Source organism: Kwoniella europaea, chromosome 1 (genome assembly GCF_036810445.1).
Source record: "Kwoniella europaea PYCC6329 chromosome 1, complete sequence".
NCBI lineage: Eukaryota > Fungi > Basidiomycota > Tremellomycetes > Tremellales > Cryptococcaceae > Kwoniella > Kwoniella europaea.
The window spans coordinates 6,733,690-6,756,361 of NC_089487.1; the positions used below are offsets into that span (position 1 = coordinate 6,733,690).

At 45.1% G+C, this 22,672-nt stretch overlaps 10 protein-coding genes across 10 annotated transcripts; 5 read left to right on the top strand and 5 right to left on the bottom strand.

Moving 5' to 3' along the window:
• Positions 1-1,283: 1,283 nt before the first annotated feature.
• Positions 1,284-1,811, top strand: V865_002570 (uncharacterized protein; the record flags this gene model as incomplete). The annotated part of the gene is made up of 1 exon (XM_066226370.1): positions 1,284-1,811. One exon carries the CDS (start codon positions 1,284-1,286, stop codon positions 1,809-1,811), a length of 528 nt encoding a protein of 175 aa, XP_066082467.1.
• Positions 1,812-2,219: 408 nt separating this feature from the next.
• V865_002571 (uncharacterized protein) lies at positions 2,220-3,542 on the top strand (the record flags this gene model as incomplete). The annotated part of the gene is made up of 5 exons (XM_066226371.1): positions 2,220-2,268; positions 2,343-2,575; positions 2,624-2,684; positions 2,774-3,372; positions 3,462-3,542. 5 exons carry the CDS (start codon positions 2,220-2,222, stop codon positions 3,540-3,542), a joined length of 1,023 nt encoding a protein of 340 aa, XP_066082468.1.
• A 64-nt stretch (positions 3,543-3,606) lies between these two features.
• On the bottom strand, positions 3,607-5,371 carry V865_002572 (uncharacterized protein; the record flags this gene model as incomplete). Its single annotated transcript, XM_066226372.1, has 5 exons — positions 3,607-3,793; positions 3,854-4,191; positions 4,345-4,654; positions 4,719-5,026; positions 5,225-5,371. 5 exons carry the CDS (start codon positions 5,369-5,371, stop codon positions 3,607-3,609), a joined length of 1,290 nt encoding a protein of 429 aa, XP_066082469.1.
• A 368-nt stretch (positions 5,372-5,739) lies between these two features.
• Positions 5,740-7,745, top strand: V865_002573 (phosphoribosylaminoimidazole carboxylase; the record flags this gene model as incomplete). Its single annotated transcript, XM_066226373.1, has 4 exons — positions 5,740-5,770; positions 5,829-6,608; positions 6,695-7,431; positions 7,539-7,745. 4 exons carry the CDS (start codon positions 5,740-5,742, stop codon positions 7,743-7,745), a joined length of 1,755 nt encoding a protein of 584 aa, XP_066082470.1.
• Positions 7,746-8,071: 326 nt separating this feature from the next.
• V865_002574 (uncharacterized protein) lies at positions 8,072-11,732 on the bottom strand (the record flags this gene model as incomplete). Its single annotated transcript, XM_066226374.1, has 4 exons — positions 8,072-10,946; positions 11,041-11,349; positions 11,433-11,548; positions 11,622-11,732. 4 exons carry the CDS (start codon positions 11,730-11,732, stop codon positions 8,072-8,074), a joined length of 3,411 nt encoding a protein of 1,136 aa, XP_066082471.1.
• A 430-nt stretch (positions 11,733-12,162) lies between these two features.
• V865_002575 (uncharacterized protein) lies at positions 12,163-13,377 on the top strand (the record flags this gene model as incomplete). The annotated part of the gene is made up of 5 exons (XM_066226375.1): positions 12,163-12,189; positions 12,255-12,287; positions 12,341-12,380; positions 12,440-12,496; positions 12,683-13,377. The coding sequence occupies 5 exons, from the start codon at positions 12,163-12,165 to the stop codon at positions 13,375-13,377; spliced, it is 852 nt and encodes a 283-aa protein (XP_066082472.1).
• A 1,272-nt stretch (positions 13,378-14,649) lies between these two features.
• Positions 14,650-16,644, top strand: V865_002576 (uncharacterized protein; the record flags this gene model as incomplete). Its single annotated transcript, XM_066226376.1, has 9 exons — positions 14,650-14,741; positions 14,824-14,870; positions 14,952-15,125; positions 15,218-15,243; positions 15,310-15,346; positions 15,411-15,475; positions 15,551-15,823; positions 15,952-16,351; positions 16,436-16,644. The coding sequence occupies 9 exons, from the start codon at positions 14,650-14,652 to the stop codon at positions 16,642-16,644; spliced, it is 1,323 nt and encodes a 440-aa protein (XP_066082473.1).
• A 357-nt stretch (positions 16,645-17,001) lies between these two features.
• On the bottom strand, positions 17,002-18,111 carry V865_002577 (uncharacterized protein; the record flags this gene model as incomplete). Its single annotated transcript, XM_066226377.1, has 1 exon — positions 17,002-18,111. One exon carries the CDS (start codon positions 18,109-18,111, stop codon positions 17,002-17,004), a length of 1,110 nt encoding a protein of 369 aa, XP_066082474.1.
• Positions 18,112-18,865: 754 nt separating this feature from the next.
• On the bottom strand, positions 18,866-19,192 carry V865_002578 (uncharacterized protein; the record flags this gene model as incomplete). Its single annotated transcript, XM_066226378.1, has 1 exon — positions 18,866-19,192. The coding sequence occupies one exon, from the start codon at positions 19,190-19,192 to the stop codon at positions 18,866-18,868; it is 327 nt and encodes a 108-aa protein (XP_066082475.1).
• A 2,771-nt stretch (positions 19,193-21,963) lies between these two features.
• Positions 21,964-22,641, bottom strand: V865_002579 (uncharacterized protein; the record flags this gene model as incomplete). Its single annotated transcript, XM_066226379.1, has 1 exon — positions 21,964-22,641. The coding sequence occupies one exon, from the start codon at positions 22,639-22,641 to the stop codon at positions 21,964-21,966; it is 678 nt and encodes a 225-aa protein (XP_066082476.1).
• Positions 22,642-22,672: the final 31 nt, after the last annotated feature.

Here is a 22,672-nt window from a genome sequence, read left to right on the forward strand (position 1 = left end):
TCCTTTCTACTGCTGACTAGAATATGTATGGTGGGACCGGTTTGACGTAAAGCTTTTTCTTGCGGTCTATTTTTCGACAAAGACCTGAAAAACAGGGTCGGTACGTACAATGTCCTGCTGACCCAAGATCATGTGTCTCATGGTCAAAAATTTCATAAATTGGAAGTGATGTCGCCGGGATCCAAGCTAGTGGGTATCCTTTCAGATAGCAAAGAGAGTTTCACTTGGGTAACAGCTGTCGACCCTTCTTCTTCCATAAATTCCGAATCGGGTGTGGTACCATCAAGAAAATGTTTGAAACCGCCTGTCAGTGAATTGGTGAAATACAATTTTCAAGAGGTCAGGAAGAAGCCTCCTCGTGATCGCACCAATACTGAATGCAGTTGGTTCTTAAAGCAACGTACAACAATGGCCAAGAGACAAGAAGATAACTACTTCTGTCATAGGTTGGCTATTTCACGATCTCAAGGACATGATTGTTGTGTGGACAATTTGGAGTATACGAGAGAAGTGAAAAACTCTAAATACGTTTCAAAAAAGGGCTGAATCACTTACCTCTCCGGAAATACGTAGTAAACACGTATTAGAAATAGGGATGATGATCCTTAACGGGCTCACATAGCTTCATTATGTACATCACTTGGCCAACATGCTTCGGGGGCTATTTGCCATGGAGGACGTTTTCAATATGAAGTATGAGAGCAGGAAAGCTTGTAACGTGTATCACCTGTTCTCTCCTTATACACAGATCCCCAGCCATATACCCTTTCTTTCATTCTGAGACTCGAAACCTGTGTGTCGTCCGATTTCTCGTACCGCCGCCAGCTACAAATTACAGACATGACTATATGATTGTCTTTGACAAGCAACAAATTCACTGTTCTCCATCTCAACCCTTTCACGGAGAAATATCCCTTCTGACTGGGCATAAACCATGAGCGGATGCTACCCTTCTACAAATAGCATGGAATCGTGCCTGGATCCCAGTATGCTGCATCCAAGATACAGCAGTAGCATTCCAGCCACCTTACCGTCCGCGCTCACTGTCCCGATCACCGGAACGACGCCACTTAAAGGGGAAGTCAAACCTCATCAGCTTCTCGTCGGGGCTCAAGGAGTCCCAGACTCCCTGGTTCAGTTCAAGATACTAGGCGCTCTACGAGAAGCTGTAAACCAAAAGTTCCGGACCATGGTAGGGTTCATCAAGCCTGGCCCCAGATGTACACCCACAAGATGGATACCTCTGGAACGAGGAAATACTTATCTCTGAAGAGGATGATAACATGTTCTTTGGTAGTGATGTAAAATACAGAGTAGATGGGGATACCCTCAAGTCTACTGAGAGTGTTGAATCTCACGGTCAAACATTTTACAAATTAGAAGTTAAAAATCGACCATCCAACCTGCTCACATACGAAAGTACTTTGGATTATCCAAAGTTGGTAGGACATTTATCGGACGATGAAAGATCTTTTACTTGGATAACAGCTATGAAACCTTCATCTATCATTGTCTTGACAGGGGAGGGAATGGAGTACGTGGCATTGCGAAAATGCATAAGGGTACCTATTAGCGAATTGGAGAAATACGATTATCAATCTTTGATAAGGAAAGATAGAAGTCAATGGACGAAAGATGAACCTGAGTTTTATTCACTTAATAATAGCAATACTACTGGTAGACAGGGTAAAGATGATTATTGTAATAGATTGGCGATTGGGCATCTGAAGAATCAATATTTTTGTAAGGATGATTTGGAACATTATAGAAATAAGAGGGATGGTAAGAGTGGTGCAAATAAAAAGATTTGATCCGATTTTGATTTCGACCAACGATGAATATGATCCTGACAGACCCGTCAAATCAGTTCTCCCAAACCTTCGTGCTTGCTCTTTCTCCTTCTTCGCTTAGCGTTTACATCATTCCATAACAATCTGTTCCCTCCTAGGTTGGTGATACTGTATATTCGTAAGGCCAAATAGTATCCGCCACGTGCCACAGTGATCCGAGCTTTGTTGAATTCGGGCCGAACATCATTGCGAGATAATTCGGATCTCCTTTCTCTCTCTCTCTCTGTCTGTCTGTCCACCAGTGCATAAATTGAATGGATCCCATTTAAATCAGTACACCAGCAGAGCGTAGCGGAGCATCGCAGGCACAACAGCTCTTCTCTCCAGATTTCCATCAAGCACTTTTTCCCCTCCTTCATCAAGTGAACAATGGCATCATTTTCATCCCAGCCTAAATGTCTAGTACGAGGGTCAATCAGTATGTCCCCATTGTACTGCTTGACATACACCACCAACACCATGACTGACCACAATTATGCTTTACCATCATAGATATCGACGAGTTTTTCGCTTTACCGCATATTGTCCGACCTGGAGAAACCATCTCTTCAACTTCTCTGACTAAAAGAGCAGGAGGGAAGGGTGCGAATCAGGCTTATGCTGTAGCTCGTGCAGGAGGGAAGGTAGATCTGGATGGATGTATAGGTAAAGATGGAGAATGGGTACGGGACTTTTTGAAGAGTGGAGGTGTAGGTGACACCAGATTAACCACTTTGAATGATGAGGTGAGTTTCCATCTTCGTATATGTCGATATAGATTGTTTAGCTGATAGGTTGGGAAGTTGACGGGAAGGGCTATCATTCAATCTGCTGCTGATGGAGAGAACTCCATTGGTAAGTTACATATACCAAAGACAGAAACAATGAAACGAAGTCAAAATCTGATCTTCCTGCTGATGATTATGCGTTTAATTATATGACAGTCCTCCACGCCGGAGCAAATTACCACCTTGCTTCTCCTCTTCCCACTCCCGACCTTAAAGACTACACCCACATCCTCCTTCAGAATGAGATCCCTCTGCAGTCCACTCTATCATACCTCAAAGCTTCGAAGACAAGTGGTTTGATATCGGTTTTTAACCCTTCACCTATGTTATCCCAGAAAAATCTTCGTGAATTCCCTTGGGAATGTCTATCATGGTTAATAGTCAATGAAGGTGAACTGTTCGATCTGTTAGACGCTTTCCAGCAGGATCCTACGACAATCAAAACCAAGAAGAACAATAATCTAGAAGATTTGAGCTTGGAGGAGTTGAAAGCTCGATCAACAGAGGGGATACTGAACTTACATTCCAACCCGTACTTTTCTGAGAATATCAATATCATATGTACACTCGGATCAAAAGGGATATTATACTTCAATCCTACCTCTGGTAGTAAGGAGATAGGTCATTTACCTGCTGGGAAATTACTCAATCCGCTGAAGGATACGACAGGAGCAGGGGATTGTTTTGCTGGGTATTTCGTAGCTGGGTTGATGAGAGGTGAGAAGTTGGAAGATGTATTGAAGACATGTTTGACGGTGAGTGACACTATAAGTTCTCCTTAGCTTCTTTTCTTTTGATGCTTCACTGGCTCTCAGACTGATCACTGAAATTCACTTCTATTCAGGCTTGTGCGATCTGCGTGGAAAACCAAGGTGCGATGGAAAGTGTACCCAGTAGAGAAACAGTCCTTTCCAGATTAACATGATTCTTTCATCCTCACCCTGCAACACGTACAACATGCATGTAACCAAAAGTACATATGATTTATCCTATAACTTGGCTCTCCCTTCCTTCTCCGCTTCTATTTTCACTTCCCAAGCCATCTTACCGAAGAAATCAAATACCGGTCTACTATCTGCTTTAGCATCTGCTGAGCTCGCTTGACCCAATGCAGCTCTAGCTGCTATACCCTGAGCGATAATTGCTAATCTGAACAGGATCCATGATCTTACCCAACTACGAGTGTACCTCTTCCTTAGTATAAGTCGATGTGTTGGTCAAGTCGAATGGACTCACCTCATTCCAGGGATAGGCAAAACCCAACTGTTCCCTTTTTGCTGTTGATGGAAGGCCGATCCATCGTTCATACCGTCCACCCACCATTTCTCCAATTCTTCCCTCTGCGGCAATCCCGTCTCCTGACTTGACAAGCCTTTCAGTCCCAATAACAAAGTCATGTCGTCTCTTGGATCTTCGGAACCCAAAGCACTAGCTAATTCCTTTCGATGAGATGGTGATATTGGTGGGAAGGAGAATGGTAAGAGCAGATTTCCTAGGTCTGCTAATGGGGAACCGAGAGTACATAATTCCCAATCCAGGATACCTATGACCTTTGGCTTAGTCGGGTGGAATATCTATGTCCAAGAGGTATATCAGCACAAATCATTCGATCAGGGCAGAAGATCCTGTAGGGTGAGATATCAAGCCTTTTGAGGCCGCTCGATGGGATGTTGGGATACGAAAGGGTCTCTTTGAGCAGCCAATGAGCTTAGGACTATATCACTCACTAGATTGTCCAATTTATAATCCCCATGAACAACACCTCCTACTCCTCTCCTCAATTCCAGCTCAGCAAGCTTCATAGCACCTTCTTCGAACCACAGTTTCATCTCGGCGGTACCCCATATAGAACCGACTTCTTCCCCTGTTTCTCTGCTCTTTGCTTTACTTTGAGCGTTAGATACCTTAAGTAAAGAACCAACTTGCCTCGGAAAATATGGCTTGGAAGATGGCAGAGGTGCGAATGACGCTGGGAGGTTCAGCGAGGCGATGGGGATGGTAGATAGCTTTGTCAACGTTGAGATTGCCGAGTGCCAGCTGATCATTCCCAGAACAATTGTCAGTATGATGACTGTTAGTGGAAATGGAGATTGTAATTTACCATGCCCATCTTTCCTCCTTCTCCAGCTCTTTCAAGCGCACGTCGGTAAATATCCTTCCTTTTAGATATTCCATCACGTAAAATGCTGCTCCAGCTATATCTTTATTCTCACAAAGACAATATACTTTAGGGACCGGCACCGCATGAGATTCGGATACGGTCTGGTTGTATCTGTTTAGTGCTGATAGTATCAGGTACTCGCGATCCACTCGATGAGCTGTCGGCGAGAGCAAAGGACCGGAGGGTGCTCTTCTGAGGACATATGATTGGTTTGGGGTAGAGGGTGTGAGGAGGTATGTAGGATTGGACTGCAAGAGACCATCAGTATCTGATTCAGCTCCAAGACGGGGAGAGGCAGACCTACTTGGCCAAACTGTCGAGATTGCAATAGTATATTAGCTAAATCTCAAAATCGACAGAAAGTCTGAGAAGCAGAATCATGTGGTAGCTCGACAAGGGAAGTAAGGCTATGGTTTTCTGGAGTATGTGCCATTGTTCTGACTCACCTTGAATTGCTTGACTTGTAAAGGACCTTTGAAACCCTCGATGTTCTGTTCGAGATACGGTACGAGCTTGTCGAGAGGTAGGGAAGATCTCACCGAGCTGAGCTCTGATCCGGAAGTTGCAGATGCTGATCTGCCAGAGGGTGCCATAACGGATGATGACTCTGCAGATATCTAGTCAAGTGAGACCGGTCAGGCAGCATGGGATAACTAGAGGATGTTATTGTATCTTCGACAACATGAGGAAAACATCCTTCATCAGACCTTGCTCAACCGGTTCAAGAGCTCACATGTAACCGGCGAGACCTACACCCAAGCATTACAAAAGGGTCTAATCCCAGCGATCATTGCGATTGTATCGCACATTACAACCCATTTTCTAATCGGCTTATCCTTTCGTGCCTGGTCAACTTTTTTTCCATTCCTCATTCCTCTCTCCGCAATTTGGCATCTATCTTCCTTCACTGTTTATCTCCATCCGTCTTAAGCATACTTGATCGTCACATACGAACATCAACATGGCACCTCAGAAAACAGTCGGTATCTTGGGTAGGTCGTCATTTCCCCCCGAATCCAGGCCCTATAGATAGCTGATAGGGTTTCTCAGGTGGTGGTCAGCTCGGTCGGATGCTCACCCATCCAGCCGCCTTACTCGGTATTCCCCTCCTAATCCTCGACTCAGGTCTCTATACACCCGCCAAACAAACGCTCTTACCTCCAGAAGATCATTCAGGTCACTTGGATGGACCTTTCACATCTGAATCGCACATCCGGGATTTAGCTAAGAAATGCGACATATTAACTGTTGAGATCGAACATGTCAATGCGGATGTTTTAGAAGCAGTTGAAAAAGAGGGTTTATGTGAAGTACAGCCTTCACCATCGACCATTCGACTGATTCAAGATAAATATCAACAGAAGAAATACCTTTCGGAAAAAGGTATACCCGTAGCTCCATTTGATGAATTACCCCTCAACCCCACTGAACAAGATGTCAAAGCGATAGTAGGCAAGTTGGGTCTGCCTGTGATGCTCAAAGCGAAGACATTAGCTTATGATGGACGAGGAAATTCACCTTTGCAAAGTACTTCTTCGGAAGATATCAACAAATCATTGGAGTTCTTAGGTGATAGACCGTTATATGCTGAGGGGTGGGCACCGTTCGTCAAAGAGGTTGCAGTGATGGTTGTGAGGAATAAAGAAGGTCAGGTGAAATCTTATGATGCGGTTGAAACAATTCATAGAGAAAGTATATTAAGAGTGTGCTTGGCACCTCTTAGAGGAGAGAGGGATTTGAATCATCGAGCGAGAGAATTGGCAGAGAAAGCTGTAGGACATCTAGAAGGTGCCGGTATATTTGGAGTGGAGATGTTCTTGATGCCAGATGGTAAGTCGGGTCCGACATCGTCAGGTCGTGTCCTGTTGTGCTCTTCAGATCTATATGCGGACTAACACCACTGGGACCCATCTCAGGATCTCTCTTTCTTAACGAAATCGCCCCTCGTCCCCATAACTCAGGACATCACACTATCGAAGCCTGCCACACCTCTCAATTCGAGAACCACCTCCGTGCAATTCTATCTCTACCCCTCGGATCGACCGAGCTCAGAGTACCCTCAGCAGCCATGGTAAACATCCTCGGTTCATCATCCTCCATGGAACCTATCGAATCCATGCGGGATAACGCCCTGACCGTCCCCGGAGCAGCAGTCCACCTGTATGGGAAGAAAGAATCCAGGAAAGCTCGTAAAATGGGTCATATCACACTTACCGCTCAGTCCGATGCAGAGCTCAACGAGTATCTCCGAACAGTCTTATTCGCTCAACCGGACGCAGCGGACGAATGGATTGATAAAATCGCTCCTCCTCCGCCATCTCAGTCTCACTCGCACAAGAAACCTCTTGTGGGGATTATAATGGGTTCAGATTCGGATTTACCAGTGATGTTACCAGCGACAAAGATTTTGGACCAATTTGGTATACCATACGAACTCACTATTACCTCTGCGCATAGGACACCAGAGAGGATGGTCAAATATGCTAAATCCGCTGCTCACCGTGGTCTACGAGCGATCATTGCTGGAGCAGGTGGGGCGGCACATTTACCTGGGATGGTAGCTAGTGAAACTTCATTGCCTGTTATAGGGGTACCGGTTAAAGCTAGTGTGTTAGATGGTGTGGATAGTTTGTATAGTATTGTGCAAATGCCTGTGAGTGAATGGTTTATACTCAGACATGGTTTTACTGTGAAACTGCATACTTATTCGTGTGATTGTGTATGATGTATGCTGATAATTTGTGATGTTGGTGAATATAGAGAGGTATACCATGCGCTACAGTAGGAATCAACAATTCCACCAATGCTGCCCTCCTCGCTATAAGGATACTAGGAACGTCGATACCGAATTATCAGCTGGCCACTGAGGAATATTCTAGGAAATTGGAGAATGAAGTGTTGGATAAATGTGACAAGTTGGAAGAAATAGGTTGGGAAGGTTATGTAAAGGATGTTTTGAAGAAATAAAATAGATCGAACTATATCTTGTTTCAACATAGAATGCATTTCGTTAGATCCTTAGATCTGTCAGATAGAGCGCGTAGGATGTGGATTTACTTATCTCATTTCATGACATGTTTGGAATATAATTGTGGGATTGCATTATATGAACATTATATAGACTATAACATGTTATAATATCATACATAATTCGTCATGGTTCGTCAATCATCAATGTCGTAAATTCGTAATTTGTAATTCCTAGGTCATTATTCATTAATCATACCTATCCTCCAACTGTTTGAGACCAGGTTCGAGTGCCAGGCCAAAAGCCGACTACGATTGTGCTGGTCTCATTTCCCTTTACTTGATTTCCTATTCCTTGCATTCACGATGTTATTCATCATCTTCTTTACTTCCCAATCTCTCAGTCCATCGTTAACGATGACGTTCAATTCGAAATTTCCATCCAATATATTCTGCCTTTCCGCTCTGATAGGTGTGGGATTACATTCCCGTTCCACTTGATCTTCTCGAGTTTTCACTTGGGGACGAGTTTGTACCATTCGATTCGATGGGTCGATATCATTCTTTGCATGTTGTGCCGGTTCTACTTCTTCGTGGTGTTCATCTTCATCTTTGTCTTGACGAATTGATCTCGATTGTATATCTTCGGGTTGTCTTTGTATATTTTCTCGATCCTCATTACATACCCTTGACTTCTTATTGACATACTGAAGACCTATCTGAGCATGACTGCCTCTAGAATCTCCATTGATCATCATATCATTTTCTTCCTCTTTAATCTTCTTCAGAGGGTCCTTCGCTCCTTCCTCGATGACCTCTTCTTCCTCCTCATCCTCGATGACTATAATCTTAACTTCATCATGCATTTGTAATTCCTGAGTTTTATCCAGTCCATCATCCATTCCATCTTCATCTCCAACATCTTCATCATCATCATCATCATCACCACTGCGTGCCCCTTGCTCAACCTGATCATCATTCTTTGGCTCTACCTTTGAATCCCCAAGTACATCATCATTTTCCCGACTCAAAGAGCTTCCCCTCCTAGCCCATCTTCCCAACCTACCCAATATCCCCTCGTTAAAATCACTATCAGCCTTCATCCTCTTCTTCAACGGACTCTCGTCATCTTCGTCCTTTTCTGTTTTCCGCACTCGCGAAGAAGAAGAAGAAGGGAAGAATCTGATACTTTTCAGAAAACCCTTCCTTGATCCCTTTCCCGTTGATTGCGTTCGGGAGATTGCCGTAGTCTGACTTTGAATAGGCGTTAGATGTTCGATTTTGGGTTTCTTAATGGATGATCCTGGTATATCTGACGAGATACGATGCGAGGGTGATATGTGAGTCGACTGAGTAGAAGTGAAGGATATGGGATTTTGCTGAGGACTGGTTAAATTGTGAGAAGCACGTGATGATTGTTGTTTCTCATCCGAATGAGGTTCCTTCGCTGAAAGCGGAGATACATCATCGTTTGTTAGACTTTGAGAAGAAGTGACGGGTTTAGCCTGATTCAAATCAGGATTAACAACGTGGTCTGCATGTTGAGTCTCTATTGGGATGTGAATAGCACCTTGCGATGCAACTTGCGCTTGGGATGAGTTATCTTGGGTGTTATTGGAACCGCTCGTATTGGATGCCTCAGCGTTTTGCTCTTTGTGCTGTGACAAGCTCTGATCACTATCGTCAACCAATATCTCGGAGATTTTCCTTTTCTGGCTCTGACTTATATGGGAGTCCTCCGAGTGGGTTTGAGCCTGAGCATTGGCTAGTGAGTCGGGAGCCGAATTTGTCTGCGATGTATTTGATTTGGCAGATTGACTAGCCTCACCGTTCTTAGATTTCTGCGAGTTGAGAGGTGAAATCGCTTTCTGTTGAATATCATTACTGCTGATCGTTTCGGCGATGTCGTTCTCATCTTCATTGATGGTCTGAATACCTATCGATGACTGTCGGCCTTTGTTAGGTGTATCAGGTTTGGAGGAATGGCTCTCCACTTTTTGGGTCGTCGCTTCAGCTTGAGGGGGTTGGGCCAGGTTATTGTGTTCCTGATATATGGAAGGATCTTCGCATTTCCGCTGTTTCTTATCTGACAACGTTGCACGATCTTCAGCTTCCGAGTTATTCCTATCAAGTCTAGCTTTACGTTTCGTTTCCCTCTCGTAGTCCGAAAGACCATCTTCGTCCTCCTCGCCTTGATCTTGGTCCTTCCTATCGTTTTGAGATCCTCTGTGGACTTCGTCTTCTTCCTCTCCCTCCTGTTCATCCATCTGCACATCCTCTATAACAGGTGACGAAGAAGGCATAGCCAATGGATCAAACATCTCTCTTTCTCTCTTCTTACTTCGTGTTTCCTCTCGGGGTTTGATGAATATATCTTCATCGCTCTCTTCTTCTATTTCATTTTCAGGCGAAGTCGGTTGTGTGGGGACGAGAGGTAATGGGTTTTGTCGAGATTTCCTAGGTGAAGGCGAATGTCGAAATATAGGCGAATCCATATGATCTTCATCCGTTTGATCATTGTCGACATATTTACGGTCAGCTTTGTTTCCCATTGTTTGCGTGAATGGTGGTGGTCGAGGTTGTTGAATTGGCGTGACCATCTCCTGCTTTCCTACTTTCTTTAGATCTCCTGCTCCTTCTAACTGATCCAGATCTGTTTTCGTTATCGTTGGTGATTGCACCAATGAGATATCTTCTCTTGCTTTGCCTTTCCCTTTAACTTTGGCATTTTCCGATTGAGTCACGACATGCTCTTGCCCATTATCTCCCCCTAGGTTCAGGTCGTCATCTGTATGAGTTATATCCTTTTCATTGCCTATATCAAGGTCCAAGCCAAACATCCTTATATCATCTAACATCTCCTTAGTTTCCTCAGATTTATCAAACAACCACTCCGGAATGACCTTTTTCTTTCCCCCTGGACCATTGAGATATGGCTGAAGGAAATCCAGTAGCATGATATCCCCTCTTCTTGACAGCTTTTTCTGTTGCGATTCGCTTACAGGGTGATGATCTTGCGTACTATTTGACGATGAGGGGTCTGAGGTGGATATAATAGCTGGAGAAGAATGGTATCCTACCAAAGGGGATGAGATGTGGGGTTTGACTGAACTTGGCTGGATAGGATTGTACCGCGATGGTGTTTCAGTATGGAGTGGATGTTGGCTTGTTGATGGGGCATGGGATTGACTTGAGTTGGTTCTAACGAGTAATATCATCAATATCAACAAATCCGGTGAGGATTAAGAATAGACGAATGTATGGCTGGGATGAGAGATACGAAGACAGTACTCACTCGCCAAACCACCATTTCCTCAGAACCCTCTGGACTTTCACATCCACATCCTGGTTCCCCTTTGACACCTCAGGCGTACCAGCGTAATATTCTGGATCGTCCTTGTCCCCAGTGACCACCTTCCACTTCAGTATCTCCAACATGACCTCCGGTAAGTCCCCTGACACTGACGCCGTGGGTGTATTGAGGTTATGAGACTTGCGACGGGAGGTATTGAGAGGAGGCAAGAGGTGAATACGGAATGATTCGATTAGGAAGATGGCTCGGAGGTTGGATGTCAATGATTCGGAGGGAAGTGATGCTTCAGGTCTGTCATGTTAGATAGAACCAACAATGCCATGTTGTAAGCAACGGTCTCACATGAATTGAGAGCGAGATTTATCGTAGCTCACTCTTCAAACTCGTCTGTAGCTTCTACATCGAATTTCACCCTGATCCAATGGGTCTTATCTGAAATGACACCTCGAATTTCCGCATGGGGATCGAACCGGTCTCGGTAGGATGAGAACTGGATTGAGGAGCATGACATCAGCTGCGATGTCACTTACCTATACATCGTGGCTGCAGCGAGATGCACCCACCTTGATCACTTGTGCGTACCTCCCTCTGATGGGTATCTTGTAGTTGGCCCCGTTCTCCAGGTCATGTTGGACTATGGACCTTGATATCCACGATGTGATATCTTCGGCCATGATGAGTCGTCCATGCAGATGAGATCGTCGCTCCTCGGGCTCAGTGTCGGCTGCGACTGTCAGGTATATTTGCAGAGTAGCAGAGGTCAATATCCATTCTGGAACAACCCCTTGGACATTGTGATTGATTTCAGCATCTCCACTGGGTAATGTTGGTTGATCTCTTGATTTCTTGACGCGTCGGTTGACGTGTACATGGGGTGGGTGATCATGACGTGGATTTCACGTTGTTTCGGGGGTATCCGCTTTATCTCTGTCTAGAGTGGAGGAAAGGGTGTGTTGATGAGGTGATGTCTGTGCCTCTGTCCATGCTGATTAATAATGTCAATCCTGATATTCCTCTGCTTCTTCCTTGTTCTCTACAAGCACCGACGCAGTAGACCTACTTTGTACGATCTCAGCAATACCGGCTTGTTATAGTGACGACAAAATGACTCTAGCTTCGGTAGCGTTCAAGGTTCGCTCACCAGCCTAATGTCACGGAACGCTCAGATCAGCTAACTTTCACTCTTTCATGGACAGACCGAATTTGCGGTCGACATGACCTGTCAGAATGTGAGTCAGCTGTTCATTTTCTGACGAAGATCGGAGCTGACTGTCTTTGACAGTGTGTAAATGCAGTGCAAGGGTCTCTACGGGACATACCTGGTCAGCTCAAAACTTAGTCAACTCCCTTCTACAGCTAGCTGATGATATACGGTATCCAGGGATTGAACGGTATGATATCGATCTGGAGAAGAAGAGAGTCACGATCATAGGCAAGAGTGAGTGATACTATTGACACATTGAGCCATCACGCAATGGAATACGCCTCATGATCAATCTATGCATTCAATCGTTATATGGTTTGTACTATCACTGTCAAAAATGAATGTACAGTACTAATGCATCTGTCCACCAATTCCAATACGAGTGAATCACAATGCTGATTCTTCTATACATCATCGCAGCCCCTCCATCACAGCTCCTCTCCGCCCTCAAATCGACCAACCGCCAAGTAATAGTCCGAGGATCTTCCCCATCCAACTCCTCCATACCTCAAACAGCGGCTGTGTCAATTTTAGAATCGCCCCTTCCCATCCCAACAAGCATCGCTTCCACTTCCAACCCCATCTTAGCCACTTCTCCTTCTTCCTCTCCAATTGATTTACCGGGGATGAACGAATCCGAATTTTCCCAGAAAGTATTCGGCATAGCTCGATTCGTCCAGATCGATCCTAAAACAATATTGATGGATCTAACAGTCCGTCTACCTCCTCCGGCCAATATCGGTTTGGGCGTAGCCTCCGGAGGGTGGAACGTTTATATATCGGAGACTGGAAATATAGTCAATCCACCAAGTACGACCGGTAAGAGGTTTTTGGATTTGGGTAAGATCGTACCTGATAAAGATGGATATGCGGATCTGTTTAAGGAAGTAGACGGAGAATTGTGGAACTGGATAGGTAGAGGTTGTATCGTCCAATCAGACTCATCCGTACCATCCACTCCGCAGGGAGAATCGCAATCGACATTGGGGAAGATATTCGCTGGAGTGGTAGCTAGGTCGGCGGGCGCGTGGAGTAACGAAAAGACCGTTTGTGCTTGTAGTGGAAGGACGATGTGGGAGGAAGGAAGGGATATGGAGAAGAAGACTAAGTTGTGATCTGTGTGTTTGATCTAGGCGTATGCATTATTTGATCCATAGTATGATGATTATGACCGTAAGAGTTGGCTATAGCTTACTGACAAAGTGAACGCGCCTGGCGATATAGTGATATGACCAAGTCAATGTCGAAGGTGTTGCAGAAATGAGCGAAGCCTAGCTATGATGGTTCATAGCTTGATGCTTGATGCACGATGTTCCGACCTGTATTCATAAGTGAGTTAGCTAATACACTGCAAGCTGAGAGGAGTTTTGCAGCAATTGACTTGAGCTTACCTCCTTGAAAAGATAGACACCCATATATGTTTTTCCAACATGTTCATCCGAATGCCCACCATAAATACCTAATCCACATTGCCCACAATACAACTATCACACCAAATCTCTGACGATCATTCATCTTATCCATCCATCTATCGAGATTCCATATCGATTGTCTATTATCATTTCTATTTTCACTGCTAGGTTTATCGTCATGTTCAGGTTCGATCACTATGATCTTGGTGATTTCTTCTCTGGTATGTACATGTCCGTTGATACTGATCGTGTGCGTTTCGGTATATCGTGTGGTGGTTATGGAAAGTACCATCTCATCGAAGTTTGAGGTGCTCTGCGCTGTGGTCCCCTAGATGAGAAGGGGGAAAGGGGAGTGAGAGTGACGATGCGATGGACTCCTATAACAGTTGGATAATTTTACGGGGACACAGGAAGATATGTAGAAGCCATGATGTTAAGATAAAGACACCATCATCGCCGTTGTCTTCGACGTCGCCATTTAGTATAAGGGAAAGGAAGTCACCTACCACACGACTCATCACCATCACCTTGTATTCAATGTCATCCCATGTTTGGGCTAAGCCAAGAGATTTTGTCACCTGAAACCTGACTGTCGTTAATCTTAAGTGAAGCACCGAGATAAGATCACGTATTTATATCTCCGTCGGAAAGGATCAATCACGGTGATGATGAGATCAATCTAAAGTTGATCGTGTTTGAAGTGAACATTCCTATTCCTAAACTCACAAACATACCTTCCTCACGGCCTTGAACCTCGAGATGCTTCGGCGAGAAGAATCAAATTATCAACAGAATCACTACCTAAAGATCGCTTCTCAGACCAACCAACCGAAGACTACGACACTGTAGCTGGTTTCCGAGCGATACGAGCGTTTGTTAATAAAGGAGATCGACAACCGAGTGATACATCGACCCATATCAGAGCTGTTCCCAAGAAGTTGCACCTCATCTTTAGAGGATCGACTATCCGATACAATGGTCGATCGATCGTTGATTTCTGCGTTGTTACAGAGCTCGGCGGGAGAATGGGCGTTGATACTGGGTCTGGTTTTTGGAGGTTGTTGCTCGTAAGTCCAGTCCAGGCCATCTTTCACGATTTCGGAGTTGTTCGGACCATGCTAATTGTACCATACCAATGTTGTCGTACAGTAACGTATGGGCATTAGAAGGTGTACTTAAAGACCACCCCAAATCGGGTAAGTCCAACTATTTCACTTTGCATGTGTCTACTTAGCATCACAAACAAACTCACTGACCTTCTGTCCCATACGGTGTAGGCACTTTCCTGACATTCGTTCAATTCCTCTATGTCACAATAACCACCATCTCATCGCAATTGATTTGGAAACGTATACCGAAGGTTGGTGTACCCTACCCTGCGTTGAAAACTAGGAAAGTACCGATTGGGCGATGGGGTGTTCAGGTGGTTTTGTTCCTAGCAGTTAGTCTGAGTGAGCCAACTTCTCCTTCTTCCTTCCTCGCTTCCTGTCTTCCATTTCGTCTTAATTTTGATTTAGGCTGATTTGAAGTTTACTGAGGATAGTGAATAATTATGCTTTCGGACTAAAAGTCAGTCGATTGAGCCTTTCCTCAGCCTCAAGCATGGAAACACGAGCTGATGTACTCTGATGATAGATACCTGTTACGGTACATATCATATTCCGGAGTGGTGGTCAGTCAGCTTGCCAACGGACTTCATTCTTACGAGAGGAAGCTGACAGGTCGAGGTGATGCAGGTTTGTGCGTATCGATGTTGGTAGGAAGTATATTTGGGAAAAGACGGTATAAATTCGGGCAGATAGTGAGTGATAAATCCCATCTGCATCTCTATTCCCCCTGGTCGGCGTATGTCGCTCATAAGCTACGTGTCTCACAGCTAGCTGCTCTTCTGATCACTTCCGGTATAACCCTCGCCACCATCTCGGTACCTCGACCACCTCGACCGCCACGTATTCAAGAATCCCCATCTTCACCCACGATAGATAGCTCGCACGCCTCTCATCATGGTTGGATACCAGACCATCTGGAATACTATGCCGGAGTGGGCCTACTCACTTTGGCGATGATCATCAGTGCATTTCTCGGATTGTGGCAAGAACAGACATACAGGACCTACGGGAAGGAATGGAAAGAGGCTTTATTCTATGGTGTGAGTATGAATTTCTACCAGTCACGAAGGGGTTCCCTCTTTCCCGTAAACATGTACTTGAGTACCGTCATTGACCACACACGATGATTGTGAGTGGAGTGGAATATTGACTGTTTATCTGCTTGCAGCACGCCTTGTCTCTCCCATTCTTCCTCCCAATGCGATCCTCCCTCAAAAGCACATTCAACTCCTACCTATCCTCTCCTCCTATCAACTTATCTTCCCTTACGCTGCCCGTACCGATCACTTCATCTTTCCCTATCCCCTTTCCCACGTACAACCCTCTGAAATCGATATTGGGCGGATATGCAGAATTGTTGATACCCTCTGCGATCCTGGGTTTGTTGATCAATATTGTAACCCAGGGAATATGCGTCAGAGGTGTAAATAGATTAACGTCAAAAGTCAACTCCGTCACTGTCAATTTGGTGTTGACCGTTAGGAAAGCTTTGAGTTTGGCTATCAGCGTTTGGTGGTATAGGTCGGGCTTTAATGCTGGTCTAGGGGCAGGAGGGATAATGGTGCTTTGTGAGTTCGATGTCCATCATGATATGCTATTGTCCGTTTCATCCTTATTGGTCGCATCCAGCTGAGCATTACTTGTTTACATAGTGGGGACCATCCTATACTCATTCGCACCTGGACCGAAAGGCTTGTCCGATCCACCTAGACCGAAAAAGAAGGCCGACGATGCGGATGATGATAACATATCAGGGGAGAAGAATAGTACAGGTAGTAGCACCTCCAGGACCAACAATAGGGCTGGTGATGAGGCTGAGGTGAGGGTGAGGAATAGACAGACTAGAACAATAGCAGGATGATCGACTCGGCGAAATCAGAATAGGAGCTAGATCATAAGAAGAGATTCCGTACATGTATTTGGCTTAGACTGGTTATTGACGTTATTGACGATACACGGATTGTCCAATTGGAATGTACGATGTTGAAAATTTGTAGATGCAGTGCTTATGTTTATACCATGCATGGAGATACATTACTATAGATTTCGTGGGATAGCGGTACAATGTGTGGAATACCGTGTTATGCAGGATACGGCGACCTCATAGACCATTCTTGTCTAGAGGTATAGGCCTCTCTTGCACGAAAGGTGATTAGCACCTGCAGACCTTCCATGGTACGACCTAACGAGTGGGTCTAATCCATCTACTAACCATCAATCACCTTCCCTCTCCTACCCATTCTTTCACCAATACATCCAACAATTCCCCCGCATCCATCTTCCTAGCCAACGGCGCCCCCTGTCCAGCCCATTGCGCACCATATCCATACTCTCCCTTGGATTTCGCCAAAGCATGCAAAGCCTTTCCAGCATCATACGTTATCGGATAATCCGGTATATCCACCCTTCCATCTTGTTCAATTTGATCTTCTAATTGTGTAAATTTATTGACTAAAGATCTAGCTGGTCTACCAGATATAACTCTAGTCATCTTCGTCTTCTCACTCTTACTACTGAACAACGCATCTTTGTATCCTTGATCAGCAGATGACTCGTCGCATCCTACGAATGCAGTTCCTAATTGGACAGCTACAGCTCCTAGATCGAGGTACGATTGTACATGATGACCTGTCATTATACCTCCAGCAGCTATAATTGGAGTATTCAGCTGCTCGAGTAAAAGGGATGTTAAGACGAATGTAGATAATTGTTGATCTTCACCTAGAGGATTAAATATACCTCGATGTCCACCTGCTTCCCACCCTTGAGCGATTATATAATCCACCTTTCCCGTCTTCTCTATCATCCTTCCTTCTTCTAAAGACGTAGCGGTAGTCATCAATATAGCTCCATTCTCTTTCAGTTTATCTAATACCTCCAAGGATGGGAGGCCAAAATGAAAGCTTATAATTGGCGGTTTGAGCTCAAGTAGAATATCAACCATCTCTACATTATCCATAAACGATTTATATATCACATTCAGTTGGTCAGGTGGATTACCACCATATTTCTCGAAATGTGACTTTAACGTATCTATCCATCTGGTGTTGATTTGTGAGTCGGAATTGGGATGCTGGTGGACAAAAAGATTCACATTGAGTGATTTGTCCTTGCGTAAGAGTTTTTGCGTGTCCGAGATCATCTGTCTAGCTTGTGAAAGTGTACTGGCCCCTAGACCTATTGAGCCGAGTGCACCGGCGTTGGAGATGGTCGATGCTAGTTGAGGAGTAGAGACGCCCGCCATGGGAGCTTGGATTATTGGATAGACGAGGTTGAGTCGGGAGAGATGGGATTTGACGAATGATGAGATAGGTAGAGGGGGAGACATGATGGAATGATTGGCTTTGAGTGGTGCGGTGGGAGGGTTTCCGGATGATGATGGAGATACTTTACCAGATTGAATGAGATGCAAGTGAGAGGAGACGGACTACATCCCCTCGAGAAGAGGAGAGTCATCGGTGCTGATTACCGAAGTAGGCTGATTTAACCGAGTTCGACCGACAAAGACTAAAAATAGCGTGGCGTACTCGAGTATCGCTCATTCTGCCATCGATCATAGATGATGCATCGCACTGTACAATATAATTGACAGGAGCAGACTACATGAACGAGTGTGGGTTCCGATGTAACGTCCAAAGACCTGAATAGAGAGACCTTTTGCATGTATCATCACGTGACGCCAGTGATCCTAGTGATTTTGTTGCGGCGACCGAAGAAGTTGTGTGAGCCCAGGACTACCATGCAGGTATCCTCTCACTAAATCGTACTGCCATTGCAATCTGCGGCAGTAGCACGATAGACTCTTGACATGGAATCATATACTTCCATTCATCGAACATGACATTTACGCGATGACATAGTAAATTTTGAATCACCTCCAAGGCAGTGTGGCAATTGACGATAGTCACTGCAGTCTAGTATTATAGTAAGCTAGTAGATAATGGCAAAGAGTCCCCAGATCAAGGCAAGCCTATCAAGTACATGTCATCAGTGTGAGCAGTATGTACTATCACTAGACCTATTCCGCAGTGACTCTTCAGCTATATACGTCGGTCGTATAGCGCCAGCTATGACCAAATGCCTCAAGCTCTACGATGAATGGTAGGATCGCTCCTCTCAAGCCAATTATCAAAATCAGCTTGACCACCAGAGCCTTGAGGAATTTGGTCGGCGCTGTAGGACCCTAAGCTAGCCATAGTGCTGGATTCATCTCGAGCATGTCTGAATTGTCTGAAAATCTCGACCTGCTGTGCCAGTTTTTCGTTACCTCTATTGTGCGTTAAGATTTTATTCAGGTCTTCATCCGTTACCTTAACGGTTTTGATTGTCTTGGTTTGTGTCTTACCAAGGATGTTGGTAGAGTTGACAGATACATAGCTCTCTTCCGTTTGACCATGTTGCTCGTTCATGAGATATGCTTTCTTTACTTCAATAATATCATGCTTGGCACCTGTACTATACATGTAATGGCAAATCATGTCAATGGCGTGGTTCTGCTCTTCAGAACAGACATTAGTTTCTGAGTAGCTCCCGGTGGAAACTGACATTGCTCAGTAATATCGATACTAATTACCACTGTCTTCAGGCTTTGATATCTCCCGCTGAGCTTAGGTTTCGATATGCCAAAGATGAGGAGTCGAGGAGAAAACTGGCTATTCTAAGAGTATTGCCCTCCGCCCTTCAATTATATGTGTTTTCGCTTCAAGTCGGTGTGTTGGAAAGTGATGTGACTTCATCAGGAGAAGCTTTCTGCAACCTCATACTCGTTTGGATGATGAGCATCTGACCCGCCCTTTGATGAGGAACCGAAGATTACTGGATGTCAGCAGGCTGACACGGATTGTGGGGGAACGCTTGCATTATCGAAAGGAGTGACTCTGGAGGCGATGACGAGGCGATCAAAGGAAGGACGTTCCGGTCCAAAGCCACCCCTGCTCTTAGACTCAGGCGAGGTTATGGAGCCAAATGTGCTTACTGTGGCCAAGTCGGAGCATCCTAGCAGATTCAAGGGTGACCAGACCTCAACAAAATAGACGTGACCATGGAATACATGTTTTATGAAAACCTCACAATCCGAACATATCCTCCCGCGTTTCCTGAACTGCGTTTTGAACTTCTATCCTTCTATGTTTGAGTGATTCGACGTAGACTTCGTTGATGGAATGCTTTCATCTCAATATGTGGTCTTGCCGTCTCTGTATGCCTGTTGCAATGAGACTTCGCAGTCATATCTTTCACACTCTCCATTATAAAGCGGTTCCAAGAGGCTGACCACCGTACTGACTTCGTCAACCATCCCCCTACCCGAAGCGAATTTCCGTATTTCACTTAGAGGCGGTGCCCTATATTTTGAATATCGGAATGAGCTGGAGGTGATTTGCTTCTTCGACGGCTTAGTGAACCCGTTGGGGATCTTCCCATCTGCGAGTGATCGAAGAAAAGCTCGTGTATTTTCGATCTCTGAACGGGATAAGCTGAAGACAAACATGTTGTAAGATTCTGCCACACTGCGCAGTGCACTTGCCTCTCCTTCGCTCCGGTCGACTGGTGATGAGGAGTCTCTCTGGGTTTCTCTTGAACCGGATGATAAGGTTGATGTAAATATTCTTATGCTAGCCATAATGATAATGATATTCTCGATGCTGCAGCTGAGGGGGCTGAGGCCCTCGTTTCTGGAAGTCAGTTAGATTCCAACGCTCGCAGAGAGTGGCAAACGAGTAACAAACGCACCTTACCGACTATTCCATGTGGACGAACTGTGAAGCCTTAGGGTCTAAGATTAAAGGGTTAGGTAGCTGTCACTGAGCCAACGGATCAGTAGACTCAAAGATTATTCGGACTGTGTGATCAGTTCCTCCTTTTATTCCTTGTGACAGTTCATTGCGTCACGTCAGGCTGTCAGAAAGTCCAAACAGACATCAGCGCACCCCGATAAGAACGATTTCGGAGACAATTATTGATATCATATTATGGAAAGTGGACTTGATGCACAGTGAGGCCGAGATGAGTCATGCAAAGCCAGCGAACTGCCTTTCGATCGTGAATGCAGGCTAGAGACTTCATACATCGGCATGCCATCATTTCCCCCACTCAAAGCTGGAAGTACTATGAAACCTATTCTACTATGAATATCAGACAATGGAAATACTGTACCCAAACTCTCACTCATCTAGGTCCAATCCCTATTTGACGAAGACGGCTGTGTGCCAGAAGATTCCCCCGTTCCAGACCATATTGGCTTCGCTCATATCGCATACTTGTCCTTATAGCATGCAGAGTGTCGTACTCAAATTGATTCGCGCCAGCAATCGTTGCTCCACTTTGGTCGGTATAGGTAATGGTCGACTCCTCTTGACCTGGTGCCCTCCTAAAGACATTCCGGGCGTTCTGGGAGTGCAAAAGCCAATGCAGGAGCTTTGTTGCTGATAGCTTACAAGTCGGTGTCCGTGGATGGTGCCACACCTCTAGACAGATGGAATATGGTAGACTGTATACTCCTCAGGTTGTTGCCTTTTGTATGGCAAATGGTGTAACGCATCCGAGATATTGTACAAAGATTCCATTTCGGCTTGACTGACTTGGATGCTCGTATATTCTGTGGTTGTCTGATCATTTGTATTTGAACCAGGCCCACACACCTAGGACAGCAGTCTGACATGACTGTAAAGATTAAGATTTGATTGCCAATTGAATTAGGATATGGGTAGGTTGTAGCAAGATATCTAGCAAGGTCCTTCGAACGACACAACGTTACAAATACCCAGCTAGGTAGCTCCGATATCATCGGGACTGGAAAGGTAGAAAGCATATCCTTTATGCTCCGATATGGTGTTCAAATCACTTCCTTTCAATATGGCTGCCCGCAAATCTCCAGCTAGTGGAGCTATCCCTGCAATCTGTCCCTCTTCTCACCTGAGGCTGCATCGTCTTGCTTCTACTTCCGGTAACCCATGTACATGTCTGATGATTTAGGATGACGTTTTTCAGAAATTTGACGGAGTTCTGTGTTGAGAACGCAGGCGGGTTGGAGGACGATACGAACATAGCCCTCTTTTTCAATGTGTCAGGATAGAGTATGTTTTGTGACAGAAGCGCCAATTCAGTCCTAGAAGGGAACGAAGTGACACCATGCCTAGCAATAGTATAGGAACACTCCTCGTTTTTTGAAGGTACAAGATCATCACGCATCGTCAAGTCTCTGCAGATATCCTTTCAACACCCTTATATGGCCATTCAACCCACACTGCATGCTGAGCTTATCCATCTCCGAATCTGTCAATCGATCAACCTTTCTCTTCCTACTTGTTCTACACCTTCCGAAAAACGTGTTCGCTTCCGAGGGCCGCTTCTCTGTACCCTCAACATCCAGATCACAGCCCCTCTTGATACCCTCCAGCCAAGTAACCTTTGCTCTTTCGGACTTCTCATTCAAGTTGAGACTAGATAAACAACCGATGATCCTATCGATGGACTCGATCTCTCTATCTGTAGCACCGGGTCTCCACTGAAATATCCGTTTAGATTTGTCGTCTGGGTTGGTAAGTTGTATGGATGGTAGATTAGTTCGTGAATTTCGACGGCTTGGCGAGGTAGGTTCGCTGACACTTGAGGTTGCTGAAGGTGGCATGTATGTGAGAATAGACGGATGTGAGGCGTACGATTTGGTGGATGAGACATTGCTATCTTCAGCCGCGTCCTGGAAGTCGTCTACATACAGAAGAGAGCGATCTTGAGTTGGGAGTTTGACTGGCCAGCATCCCACCGAAGCGTTCGAGGAAGCTGAGTCATCTTCCGATGTATCAGAAATAGTTCGCCGAGATGACAAAGTTGCTGTAAATGCTCTGGGAAAGCCGGACATGTTATGAAATCTGCGTTCTGACCAAGAATGT